This window comes from Colletotrichum gloeosporioides (assembly GCF_011800055.1).
Source record: "Colletotrichum gloeosporioides strain Lc1 chromosome Unknown consensus_13, whole genome shotgun sequence".
In the NCBI taxonomy this organism is placed as follows: Eukaryota; Fungi; Ascomycota; class Sordariomycetes; order Glomerellales; family Glomerellaceae; genus Colletotrichum; species Colletotrichum gloeosporioides.
Genome location: NW_025544658.1, coordinates 130,910 through 144,612, shown reverse-complemented (window position 1 = coordinate 144,612; position 13,703 = coordinate 130,910). Strand labels below are relative to the sequence as shown.

General features: G+C 53.7%; 2 protein-coding genes across 2 annotated transcripts; both read left to right on the top strand.

Moving 5' to 3' along the window:
- Window positions 1-4,490: 4,490 nt before the first annotated feature.
- On the top strand, window positions 4,491-6,902 carry GCG54_00002462 (uncharacterized protein; the record flags this gene model as incomplete). The annotated part of the gene is made up of 2 exons (XM_045402554.1): window positions 4,491-4,628; window positions 4,680-6,902. 2 exons carry the CDS (start codon window positions 4,491-4,493, stop codon window positions 6,900-6,902), a joined length of 2,361 nt encoding a protein of 786 aa, XP_045269172.1.
- An 826-nt stretch (window positions 6,903-7,728) lies between these two features.
- Window positions 7,729-8,826, top strand: GCG54_00002461 (uncharacterized protein; the record flags this gene model as incomplete). Its single annotated transcript, XM_045402553.1, has 1 exon — window positions 7,729-8,826. One exon carries the CDS (start codon window positions 7,729-7,731, stop codon window positions 8,824-8,826), a length of 1,098 nt encoding a protein of 365 aa, XP_045269171.1.
- Between the last annotated feature and the right edge of the window lie 4,877 nt (window positions 8,827-13,703).

Sequence of the window (13,703 nt, the reverse complement as noted above, 5' to 3'; positions counted from 1 at the left end):
GTGCCCTCAACCGGCTCTGCAGGTAACGGGCGGGCGGCTTGGCTGTAGTCACATCGCGGGCCGCCCCCACGGCGCCAGCCAGATTACGCAGGAGGCGACGCAGCGGGAGTGCCGGCTGGCCATGTGCGTTTGTCCGTCACACGACATCCGAGTCATGACGAAACAGGAGGTCGCATAGGGAAGAAACCCAATCCAACGGGGCTTCTGCTGAGTAGGCGATTGATACAGCTGTGTCCGGGCCATACTCATCGAGAGGAGAGTTCTGCTTGGCGGCACTTGCCTTGTTTCTAAAAAACAGGGAAAACCGGGGACTTTGGGCAGAGTTGGAAAGGCCCACCCCACCAGCGGAACGTTAACCAGATTCCGGGGACACTATCTGTACCTGGGCTGTGGTGGTGGCCTCGAGAGATGGCCGCGGCGGGGACCTCCGGCTTCTGGACGAAGGCCGCTGGCGTTTGCTCTTGGGGCTGAAGTTGGTTGGGAGTGAGACGTTCTCGACGGCGGTGGGTGTTCAGGACTGAGACATGATATGATTCCTGCAACACACAATGAGAGACACGACGGGTGGCTTTGTGACGGTGAGGATGAATCGTTCCACGCGTCCGTTGGGCTGCGATGAGATGGAGTCGAGGGTTCGGCGGCGCGAGGTTAGGGATTCGGATGAGCAGCTAGGCGGCAGCGACGGGGAAGACGGCGACGGCGCCGAGTCAAAAAGGCTGCGGCTCTCTTGGTCGTGGGAAATGGCGAATCGCGATGGTGCAGAAAATCCCGTTGTGCTAGCGGTAGCCCGCGGGCTAATATCGCGTCCGTCTCGATTGGGAGTCGATGGTGGCCAATATCAGGTACCAATGCGACCACCTCCTCCGGGTAGTGGTAGACGGAGATTTCGTGCGCTATGACGGTGATGAACAGGGAAGCGATTGCGACTCGGTGTCGATTGCGACGATGTTGGGCGAAAGGGATGTCGTGGCGTACGGGCGTAGTGTGCGACGAGTTCGTACGACAATGTGTTCGTTTCTGGGACATGTCTTCAACGCCAGCCTCTCCTCCCGTGAGAAAAGCAACGCCTCGCCTCTGGATGGCACCGAATGTCGGCTTGGGTCTGTCGAAAAACCTCCCTGAGCTTCGACCCCTTTTGCGGGTGTGACGGCGCCCCTCAAAGGTGCGCGGCAGAATTGGGTTGCAGCCGGAAACCGGGGCAGACCTTGCTCCCGTCACGCTGGAATGGTGTGCCATTGGATGTGTGTCGCGAGGAAGATGCAGGAGAAAAGAAGCCAAAGCAGGGATGACAGCTCGAGCAATTGGACGGCGCCCGCGGTGGATGAGGATGGATGACTGCATAATCCCTTGCATAGGTGAGCTAGCTGCCTTGGCTGATGGATATGTTTTGTGCATCTGCAGGAGGGGAAGCTACGGGTCAGGGAGGGGAAGCTTGGGCCTTCCTGGTGGTCGAGTGTACTAAATGTTAGCGCAACGCCTGGCTGGAGAAAGAGGAAAGAGCGATGGGAAAAAAATGCCCGAGCTCTGTTTAAGCCTCCACGGTCGATATTTGCAGATTTGGAGCATCCATTTTCATCTGCGCCGCAAAGAAATGCAAGATTGACAGTGTTGCCCGGCGTCATAGCGACGACCACCTGAGGGAACCAAGGATCTTGACAGGCGGGCCACTGCCCCGAGGGATCCTCCAGAGTCTGTGGGCAGACGGGACGAACAAGCTGCCCAAGCTCCAGCACCTTCAACTGTGACTGAGTCTATTGCATTGCGAAGGGACGGATCGCCAACACCAATTGACACCAGCCACTGCGCAGTAATCATGGAAATTGATGAATTCCCTAGGTTTATCGCTGCATCTCAACATGCCATTAGTGAGCTGTTCTGCCCCAGAGCCAGCCGCTAGAGGACGACTAGCGACTGACGGGTGTCAGCCGGGGGCACTAACAGCGACGACCTCGCGCCGGCAATCTCCCCTCCACTGCTATTCCTGTTCCTGTTGCTGTTTCTGTGCCTGTGCCTGGCCTTGGACCTCAGGCCTGGCTGGCGCTGGCGCTTGAGGGCGGCCAAGCACCACACACCCAGAGTGAGGCGCACCGGGTTGGCGGGATCTTTTTGAGGGTGCTTTGGCTGGCGCGTTGGTTGGCTCTTTCGATTGAGTTGGGTTGGTTTGTGGCCAATGCTAGGTGGCTTTTGGAGCTCTGGCAGCAAAGGAACGGGAAAGAAAGCAACAAGGGACGAAGAGACGCGTCGCCGAATGGAAAGAAGCAACAACAACGAAGTGCTCCTGCTTTCTGATAGCTCCTGCTCAGCTTCATAGCGCAGGTGCTGCTGCTGCTTTGCTCTTTCCTTCCCTCGGCCTGCCTGGACCTGCCTGGACCTGCCTTACTGCTACGACCTCAAACCTGGTCCTTCCTTTGCTTTCGTCACACATCTCCAGCGTTCTTTCCATTGCACATTTTGCCAGCTCTGCCAGCTGCCTTCCTCCAACCAACCAACAACTCCAACATCAAGTGGGCTTTCTGAATTCTCCCGACATCCCCCCACCCCAATCCCTGCCGGCTTCACATCGTCACAGTTCCCACCTGCAGTGACAGTCTCCCTCCCCCGGCCGGCCTGTCGTCCGCCTCCCATCGCATTCGCAGCTCAACTGGCCCCATCACACTCTTGCGACGACCCTTCGATTGGCCGCCCTTTCTTGCTGCTCGCCTCCGCCAGGCTTCGCAGGCATGGGTCAGGAGTGAGAAGAGGAGCCTTCACCCCCGCGACCCCTGCTCCTTGCCTGCGCCTTGCCGAACCCTCGTCACTTCTGTCTCGCTGCGTGAGACGTCGCTTGCCCTCTCGTCCTTGCTTGACTCCCGTCGTCTCCTTCCGACTGGCGACCCTGAGAAATGTGTTTCTTGCTCCTCCGTCATTCTCGTCATCCTCCTTCTTTTCTCTCGCCAGTTACTTTCGTCAGACTCACCTTCGCATTTGCGCCACTGACTGTCGCCGCGCTACTCTGACGAATCTCTCGTATCTTATCCCATCGCCTGGCCTCAATTGGACGAACCCCGCGACAGCCCTGGCCACCATCGACCACTCGCCGGCCGATTTCCCAGGGTCCAAGGGTCCCGTCGAAGCGAGGCCCAGCTTTCAACGGAGTCGACCACGAGAAGGCCCTGTCGAGCTTGTCGTTTCTTAGACGACGCCGCCGACGACTGTCACCGCAACATCAACATCAATATTGTCCGTCTTGACCGCCACCGAGCGCGACTCCAACGGCAATATCAAGCACGCGACACCTGGACCGGCACTTGCTAACAACTGCGCATCCTGCATTTGCACTTCCAGATACCCAGCATTCTTTTTTCTGCTTTTCCAGCCTCTTTTGCCAGTTCGTGCAGTCCCCAGCAGTTTCCCCGCCATCCGAGACATCCTACCATCACACCCGTCGTCAATTGAGACATTCCTGTGCTGCCACTACCGAACACCCGTGGCGAAATACACCATCGACCGTTGCCCAACGCTGACCCCAACTGCCGATCCAACGTCCTGAAAACCGCCCGACCCCAAAGTTCAGCCGACTGCCTTGCTCTCACGTTTCCATCGGCCCATGGCGAGCCATCCGACGCAACGCAACCCTCGTGTTTAAACGTCCCCTCGGTGCTTTCAAACCGCACGCAGAGATTCAGCTTCGCACCTGCTGCGGCACGCCCACCACTTGCCGCGATCACCAGTCGCGTAGTTAGTCCACCACTGCAGAATACCAGGTCCTGGCCTGTTGTTTCGCAATAACAGCCGCAGTTATACCTTCAAAGCGCATCCACCACCACGAGTCGGCCTCTGCCGTTCGACCCTCATCGACGCCTTAATTCAAGGATTCGTCTCCTATCCAAGTCTCTGGCCACCCTCACCGGCTCGAGCTACGCTAGCACACGCAGCTGCCATCCGCGCTTCTGCACCTCCAAGCAGGCATTACCCTAATCATCGCCATTGACTATCGACTAATTTGGGCATCCAACACCTCAGTCCGAATGCCGGTTTGATCCTTCGTCCAAGAATCGTCCCGTATTGCGCATCCCAGAAGAAACCGTGCTTCAACGTATTTGTGGGCAATCGGATCGCGGAGCTGAGCTTGTCGTTGCTTTTTCGCCGACAAAATGGAGATCCAGATACAATCCCGCGAACGCGAGAGGTCGCATCCCTCTCCCACCTATCCCCGTACGGCTTCCAGGTCGAGTACAAGTACCGGCGCGACCCGACGCACCCCCTTAAGTGCTCATAGCTCGACTTCACACCTCGCATCTTCGCCACGCCCGTCGAGTGGCCACCCTTCCCACAGATTCCACCACGCATCCTGCGCCCCATCCACCAGTTCACGGCCCTCTTCAGTGCTATCGAGAGATCGAGGTTCAGAGTCTGGCAGGCAAAGCGCGGCTTCTACGTACTTGCAGGAGAAGCTCCAGAAGAGGAGGGAGGAGACAGAACGGTTATCCGCCTTAGAGTCAACCCCGGAAATGAGCGCTTCCATGGAGCTTCCCGCTAGAAATCAGAGTTCGCCTGCGAAGGGAAGCTCTGTCGATCGACCGAGGTCAAGCGGAGGAAACCCTGACTCGGCAAAGAAGAAGGGATTCGGCCTAAAAGAAATGGAGGCTGTAGGTTGGCCCTGTTCTGCCATTTGACTTGACTAACACCAATTGGCACAGACTGTTTCCACGCTGCACAAACAAAACTTTGACTTGAAGCTCGAGCTCTTCCACCGACGAGAGAGGCAAAGCGTCCTAGAAGATCGAATCGAAGCCCTCGAAGTAGAAAAGGCGCAGGTTGATGACGTGAACGACAAGTTGCTCGATGAGCTGGAGAAAAGAGACAAGGCTGTGCAGGAGGCCGTTCAGATGATTGTGGCTCTCGAGGCCCAGGTTGAGACACTATTGCAAGAGCGCGAGATGGTGCGGCAGGTCGATGCTGCTGGTTATCCTCCGCTAAACAATATCGAGTCGAGACTCAATGGGCCTACACCCAAGCCGAAGATTGCAGATTTAGCTCAGCTTGAGGAGGACGCCAAGGCACTTAACCGCATGCCCAGCTTCATGTCGGATCGCACTGAGAATACGGAGAATTTACGAAAAGTCTACCTTAGCTCCCGTGGCAGCATTCTCAGCCTACCTCGCATCACAACAGAGGGCGTGGAGGACAACGATGGCCGTCGAATGAACAGCCTGACGAGCCCGAGCCTCAGCGTCCTTAGCGAAAGCTCCTTTACGAGCGTCTACGGAGAGCGGGAGGACCAGGACGAGACCATCGTGGCGGACCCGGAGGAGCCACCCACGATGGATGGTACCTCACTCCACTCTGAGCCACGCAAGCTTTCTCTTGGTGGTGACCTTACTCAACTCCACAGACCCGTAGCCATGGCGCCGGTGAGGCCAGACAGATCCAGTCGGTCTAGCTCTCTCAGCCGGGTACCGGGTCCCGGCCAGTTCCAGTCCATCCACGACATAATTGGTCACTCGTCGCCTCTTCAAAAGTTGGCGAGACTCGATCCATCATGCTTGGACAAGTCTCCGACCCAGGAGCATTTCTCGTTTGCCAACCGAGGCCAAACGCACAAGTATGTCAAGGACGCGAAGCGTGAGACTATGCGTAGAGTCGTAACGGACGATCCCATGGCCAGGTCTAGCGAGCATGCCCTCCCACCGACACCTGACACGATCTCGACGTCGACGCTGCGCCACTTTAAAAATTCAAACGACACATTATCACGCCAACGCAACGTCTCGGGGCAGAGCAGCTATCCTTCTGTTTCGGATGGCACTTCAAGGGGTGATGATGCTGACCACATGGGAGGCGCGCCCGTCTTCGACTCACCGCTGGTATCCGCGTTCGGGAATGGACCTGTCAGCGCGGCCCTCAGCAGCGCCTTTGATACTCGCCCGCCGTTGGTCTCCCGCCCCAGGTCAGCAGGTGAGAGCACCGTCTCTCGCAGGGGACCTGACTGGGAATCCGACAGCGAGTCCGTCCATTCGCTGGACTCGAGTCTCGACATTTGGCTACAGCAGGGCAAGGAACCCAAGGGATACGATCGGAGCGAATCTCCCGATCTGTTTAACTTCCCTCCCTCTGGAGGAGGATGGACACCGCAAGCTATGTTTGGGTCATCTGGGGGTGCCTATAATGTCCCCGGCCTCGCGCAGCAGCCGACTAACCCGGTCGAGGATCTCATGTCCGCTCAAGAAGCCTTGTTCCCAGATGCCGTCCATCCTCCGCCCGCTCCTAACAGGCGGTCTAGTCTGGGCGCGAAAACTGGGCCTACTTCGAGGAATTCGCCCGTCCATGCCAAGCTTCGGAAGTCGCCCTCCCGTAGCGGATCGCGACGTAACAGCAGTGTTGATGCGCAGATGCTTCATGTATCTCAGTCCGGGGCTCACACCCCTCAGCAACCAGAGTCGAAGCCAGCCTCGCGGTCGAAAGACAACCATTATCCGCCCGCGTCTGGGTCAACACCGCGGGGGCATAGGCTGAACTTCTTCCGTCGTTCAATTGGCGGAGGTTCAGCGGCACCTTCTGTGGAAGTCGACGAGGCCACTCAATCACCATCGGCAGCCCCAATGGGTGTTCCATCATGGGTCCAGCGCGGCACCCTGGCGGACGGCGAAAGAACCAGCGCAACTCCACCTCCGATTATGCGTAACCCCAGGCAAGGCCGCGCGGTGAGCGTTGATGAGGGCGCGCCGATTCATGATCGACCTCCGATGACTCCAACGACACCTGCTGCTCATCATACGACTCTCACGCCTGTGTCTAAGGGAGCAGCTTCTGGTGAGACAACCCCTACGAGCAACAATGCCAGTGGCGGGGCGCCATTAAACAAGCGAAAGTGGCTGCCGGGCTTCAGTAGGACTAGCAGTCTTAGGAACCGTGCTGGCTGAAGAGGCCGGTCGTTTGCGGAGCTGTTTTCTAGTGTCGTCGAAGAGAGAACAATGCCGCTTCCGTAGTGGACGGCAGGGCCTGGCTAGCCTTTCAGGGCTCGATAGCCCACTGTATTTTAACAGCTCCTGAGGAGCCTTCTTCTTTGGTTTATGGCATCGCGGGACACAGATACCCAACTGGTCAGGCCTGGAAAAGCGTATTTTTATCATTTCGAGGCGGTTGATTATGATGCGGGTGGTCTTAATGAGGTATGAATAGATGGGGTTTGGGTTTAGGGGCGTCGCCACGGCTGTGTGACGACCAACAAGACGGCGTTAATGGTTGGGCGTAGTGCTAGTACCGCGGGTAAAGGAACGAACGAATACCAACATCGCTCGAAAAGGTCTTTTTGAGTCTCAAATGAATCATCTGCAAGTTGCCAACGTCTTTTCGCGCAGTTCTCTTGTGAGGATGTAGTGTTTGGTGAATCCGGCCCTCCAGCTGGACAGTCGGGCGGCGGTAACCGAACTTTATCCCGCCCCGGCGAGAACGACGGAAATGTGGAGACACTACTAACCTCAACTTCCCCCTGCATGAGCTGACCTTCACTTCGTCATCTCTTCCACACACATATTCGCTGCCCATGTCATGATTTTCCTCTGTTCCACTTCCCACCATCGTTGATCTATCCATCAACCACTCTCATCAAGGTTTCGCATCGTCTACTTGCTAAAGGTCGTTTGTTCCCGCGGCCTTGTTCGGGAGCGGGTTTGTCCCGACGAAGAGCCTGGCTTTCTGGGCCACCGACTAGACCACAGCCAAGATTTTTAAACCACTGCAATCCAAATGGATGAGAAGAAACTATTGGATAAGAGGAAGGCGGGCGAAGGGAGGGCAGTCGAGGGGCCCCCCGGCGTCCTCGCGCAGATCCCCCTCGCGGCGACGACGCCGCTCGCCCAGCTTCGCATCATGATGCGGATGCTCCTCCCGCGGGCTGTGGAGCAGACGCTTTGGAGGGGGTTGGGGGTGGAGTGGGGACGGAAGTGCACGGCGCTGGAGAGGTTTCTGGGTGGTGAAGGTGGGAGGGTGGGCGTTGTGGTGTTTGCGGTGTTGGTGAATCATGTTCGGAGGATGGTGGTCAAGGGGAGTGTTGTGGGCGGGTTCGGGGGGGTTGTGCCAGGGGTGAAGATGGCGGTTGGGAGTCCGGATATCTTTCTGAAAGAAGAGGTTGAGAAGGGATGGGGGGGATGGGGGAAGGTAGTGGGAGATGTAGTGGGGATGGCGGCGGGGGATGTGCTGGTGAGGTTTGAGGAGAGAGGGAGGGTGAAGACGAGGAGGGAGATGAAGGAGGCGGTTGTTGCGGCTGTTGTTGTGGTTGTTTGGATGCTTGGAGCCGCGGAGTATGTCCATGCTAGGGTTGCGCATCTCGTTGCTGTGGTGATTGCGTATTGGAGGATGGTTAATGGCGGCGAGGTGTATTGGGAAGCGTTGTGGAGGGTCTTCTGTCCCGAGGGACCGTCGTTGATGGCTGTCATCAAGGAAGAAGGGTATGGTGCTGTGGGAAGGGCGTTTGTGCAGGGGTTCTGGGGCAATGAGCGCCGCCTTCGAATCCTCTTCTTCCACGTCGAGTTGGCGATGTATGCAGTCTACGGTGTCTACCCGTTGTTGAAGCTGGCGTCAATAAGAGCGCTTGGGATGACGTGGGTTCGGGGAACGGGGTGGAAGTGGGTTGGGATCAGTCCGTGGCTGGCGGTGCTGATTGCGGGGTGGGCCTGGGGAACGGCGTTTGTGGCGCGGTATTCGAATAAGTATTTTATCGGGCTGCAGATGTGTGATATGGTGTTGGTTGGGTGGTGGATCGTTGCGGTTGGGGGAGTGTTTGGGTGGGGGTTTGTGAAGCGGCGGGTTGGGAGGTTGACGGGGGTCAAGAGGGTTGGAGGTTGAGGACGTGGAGGAGATTCTGGCGTAGGTGTGAGTGTAGATTCTCATGGAGATAGAAAAGGATCTTAGAGCAGCAAAGAGATGATGAGGATAGGCCAACTCAACCACCCGGTTCCGGTCGGTATTGCGGTTTTCGATTCACCACCCCCAGATGATCCCGATCTTGCCTGTGGACTCAAATATCTGGAAAGACGTCCCTCTGAAGCCTCGAAACGTCCGCTGGTATTATTGCTCGAGTATTTGGGTTACTCGATGATAGAATACACGTCTCCCCGACATTGTCGTTTTGACTTGCTGTGATAGTTGGCTACCCAATGTTGGTGAGAGACCTCGTTCCGCTGCTTTGAAACTTGATACAGACAGCCACGATGAACACATTGCCGTTCGCGAGGAACTGTTCATTTTGGGAGTAGATATGAGCTAAATAGTAAGATGCTCTGGCGCCAAGGCGTCTTCGGCGATGGGGTGAAGGCGTTATGATCAAGAGCTTCGTAAGTATGAGCTCCATCCAAATATAATATAGGTAGTTGTGATGGATGCAGCACTTAGGATCGCGGCTGCGTTGAACTTGAAGTAGTGGCGGGTATATAACTGAGTCGTGGGATAATCCTTCTCTGCGCTGAAACCAGATCGAGGGCGATGAAAAACGTGATATTGATGATTTGTCGGAAACACAAACGATGTCTGTGCTATTACCTACCAATACAACCATACCCAGCGGAAGTGGTTACGGATAACTTGCTCACATGCCAGATTCTTGTCTCTGTTTCTTATGAAGTATTCCGTCATACTCGCAGAGAATAAGTATGACTTCAAGGCCGCCGCGACTCTTGAGATGGCGGGAGCGGATACCATCAGTCAAAGTGTTCAAGGGTGACACTTCCATAGGTCCTTAGAAGTCGGTCCTAAATCATGGGTTAACCGCCGCCACCACTCCGCATTCGGCCCTGGCCAGGAAGTCCCATTGCTTTAATGGGGTTTAAATGCCAAAAGCGTTTGGGTTAGGCTGGTTTCAGCGGGATGTTGAGGGCACTGCGAATATGCATTGTTTGAGGGGCTATGAGATCTGAGTTATGTACTGTGACCTCCTCACTAATTCACCACGTCCCCGATACAAACCCAATAATCGGGAATGTGAATGATTTGCAGGCTGTAGGGATCTCCCCATATCCCAGCGTTGACTTTGAAGTCTGCCCTCTATAGCTGACCAGTGCAGCACGGGACCGGGATGAATGCAGGGTCGGTTGAGATAGCTGCGTTTCCATGCCATCCTTCCTCTGTCTTAGTGTATTGGTAGGTTGGGAGGAGTGAAGAGTGTTAGAAGTTGAGGACACGTCATATATTAACAGTCTGATATATGCCTTTAAGTGCAGCCGTTTCGAGATTCATAAAAGGACGTCGTTTTCTGGGTCTAGCAGATGGGGACAGGCCAGTTCGGTGGGTAGCGTGAACCCTTTGGTATGACTGAAAGAGGTAATGCGTCGGTTGCCTCTTAATTCAAATTAATCCAGGAAAAAGGATCTCTTTTGAAGCCAAAAAAGATTCGTTGGGTGTTTTCCCTGGAGTATTTGTTTGACTTGACGGAGAAAGAACGCGTGCTTGGAACCATTAATCTGGAAGCCCTGATATGATGGTTTACTAGATCACCTGGGTTTATTAGAAGCCTTACTCTCCCTCCTGCCGGCCGCGATGGAGGTTCGGATAGAAATGAAGATCAGCTCCAATTCTTGAACCCGGAAGGTTCACTTCATCAAACCGACGCGGTTTAAGTACTAGGAGAATGCTAGCGGACATAGCCTCAGTGGAGATTTTCAAAGTAATGTAAGAATCTATCGACCATGGAAGACCAGGTTTTGAGTATATATTCGGTTTCAGTAGACTAATATGTCTCTTCTGCAGCAATGCAAGAGTAGACGGCCGTTTGGTCTGGATCTTTGGAGACTATTATGTTACTGGGTGTAGGAGTCCAGGCCTTGGACTCGTCTCGGTGCGATCAATGGTAATAGTGACTGGTATAAGGTCGACGGAGATGGGGCTCTTCGTCTCTATGATCCTTCCTCTTTGGTGTATTCTTGTAGCTTAGCAGTCTGGCACCCGTTCTTCGGCTTTTGTGGTTTGGACTGGCCGCCGACTTCAACTCCGACGACTAAGTCTTCTGTTGTTGCCTCTTTTTGGCAGAGTATTCAAATTTCCCACGTATTATAGGCCTGCTGAACGCGCATTATCGCCAAAGTTGGAAAGCCAAAGGTGCTGAACAATGGACTTGCTGGTTGGATTGCTCTATGGCATAGAGACATTTTCCCAGCTGGAAAGACAGAAATCCAACCACCTTCATTCCCTGCTTGCTGCGAAGTTGGCCATCACAACCATTCTGAGCCCTTATATAGGGGTACTTTTAAACCCGATGACTTGCCTACGAGGCTCTAGCTCCATGCGAACGTCGCAGTGTTCGAACACGCAAGATGCGTGATTGCCTGCTTTAAATTCAAGAATCAGACAGCAGCAAAGTCGTACTGGTTTGGAAAACAGGCAAGCAATGTGAATGCCATTCCAAAAGTCTCATATCACACAATGCAATGCTGTGTGTCAGCGTTGTTTACCCACCAGCCGTGCGTCTGATGGGGAGAACATGTTCTGCGGTGTTTCGATCGTGGTATATACATCCTCAATGTCGACTAGAGAGGACGATGAAGAAGGACCGACCTTGGTGCCCAGACTTCAGTAAGTTGTGCCTTGAGTTTACGATGACGGGATGAATCCAGATCTGACGGGATGAAAATCTTTCGGACTAGTCGTCACCATATCATCGGGTTTGTTCACTCATCTGTCAAGGCTGGCATCCTTGGCGTTGGTTGTTGATGAATACACGGGAGTTGGATATGCACTCGTGCACTCGCACATACTTTAACATCGAAACAACCCCCTGACTGTATGCTTGGGGCTGGCAACGGCGGCTGCTCATCAAAGCATAGACCCAGCTTATGCATCAATACCACAGCTTAGCCAGGCTCATTGTCTTTCGCTTGAAGGATATGAAATGGTTCAGGGTGCCCATTCTTATACGCGTATCCAGTCCAAATATGGAAGAACATCCAGCGGCCTGGGATGCTGCTGAAGATGCATAAAACGAACGCGGCACGATCCTAATCTGGCCGCGGCACAGCCGAATCAGATGACAGTTAATTTCGTTAGCAAGAGCATTATGATTTTCGGCATGGGCTGAATGCGCGTCAAAACGAATAACCTCCCGTCAGCGATGATCGGCCCAATAAGACTCGTTACGAAGTGATGTTTTGCATTTCTAGCGTACTATTTCCACCAATACAGCTAGGAAGAAGGACGATTATTTGATTCCACTGCAACGGCAGCAGCTCTAGGTGTCGTCAAGGGCTTCGTGGATGGATGGCTTTCAATCTTCCCTAGGCTGGTTGACATTCGGCACTAAGAACATCGTGCCGATTCCATCTGTCCGGATTCCCATTTGTTAAAGGAGTAAATTGACAAAGTTATCAATACATCTATTAAGGTTTCGTTTGCCATGCAGAGCAGCATCTCGAACTTCTGGATGTCTCACGGCACAAGATAGCCGCCGTGGAATATGTGACAGTGCGTTGGCAGCAGATTTGGTCTACTGTGAACTTTCTAGGGCTCTTTTGACAGGCGATGCTAGCAATTGGATGCAAGCCGCACCTAATCAACCATAAGCTACAACGCCTTAATCTTGAGATCTGATGAAGTTGACGGCGCAAAGTTGAGTAACTAACAATTCAAGTTTTGAAGATCAAGCTCTGACACGGAGAATGAAACTACCTGATCCATCATCTTTCATCTAGTGTATTGGCCAGTGATCGATCATGGATGATGACGGACAATGGGAATCTGGGGGGAAAGCCCTCGGTAATGCCACACCCATGTCTATCAATTGAACGTTGGAGTTGTGAGAGCCTGGCTATAGCTACACATGGTTCCGCAAACGGAGGAAAAATCCATTCAAACGACCTCCTTTGCAAAGATTATGTCTCTAAACTGCAGGTATGCAGATATAGCCTGTTTGATCGAAATGGCGGTGAATCTAAAAGAGACCTTTGACATTTGAACCCGACTGTCTGTGCTACAGGATGATTTTCTATGCAATCAATCGACTCTCTTCAAGGATTAGACGACAGGCGCTACGAACGAAGATCATGTCGCTGCAAGTCTTAAGGATCACTGCCTGATATGGTCGTCCATAATACTGAATATATCCATCATTTCCGCTATAGGATTATACAAGGCAGGTATACATGACGAGAACGTGATGGAAATTCATGGGGGGTGTGACTGTCCACATTAAGCCCCCAGTTCGATTGCGCCCCAAGAGTCACTATTAGACCAGTCTTGCATTCATACACCGACAGATGTCTATGATTAGAAAATCTGGTTTATATCACGGTTATTCCTTGCTTTGCTTATTTCTGAACATCGAATTGCCCTTTCTCAGTCGGGCCTGAACTTGATGAATCATCACCCACATAAGTGTGCAGGTTTGAAGTCAGGTTCCCGTGGCTTCACTCAAAGATTTTTTGTGCTTCTTGACAGCCTGTCGCATTAACTCGGCGTACATGCTAATGCAGACATGGCGGGTTGTACTTAGCAAGTACGTTCGACAGGTTTCCCCAATCGTGACTTGAGACTCCTGCATTAGATAATTCAAACAACAACGTGACCGGTCTTTCTTTACTGAGAGCTTGAAGGGGAATCAACTCACTTTGGTCCGAAAGTTGTAGTCGTAGCCGGTTTTTGAACACTTCATGGCTTTGCCAAGAACACGACTGGGCTATTTCCCACTTTCCGAGTCATGACGGAATCCAGTTGAAGCTGCGGCCCCATCTCGAGATTAG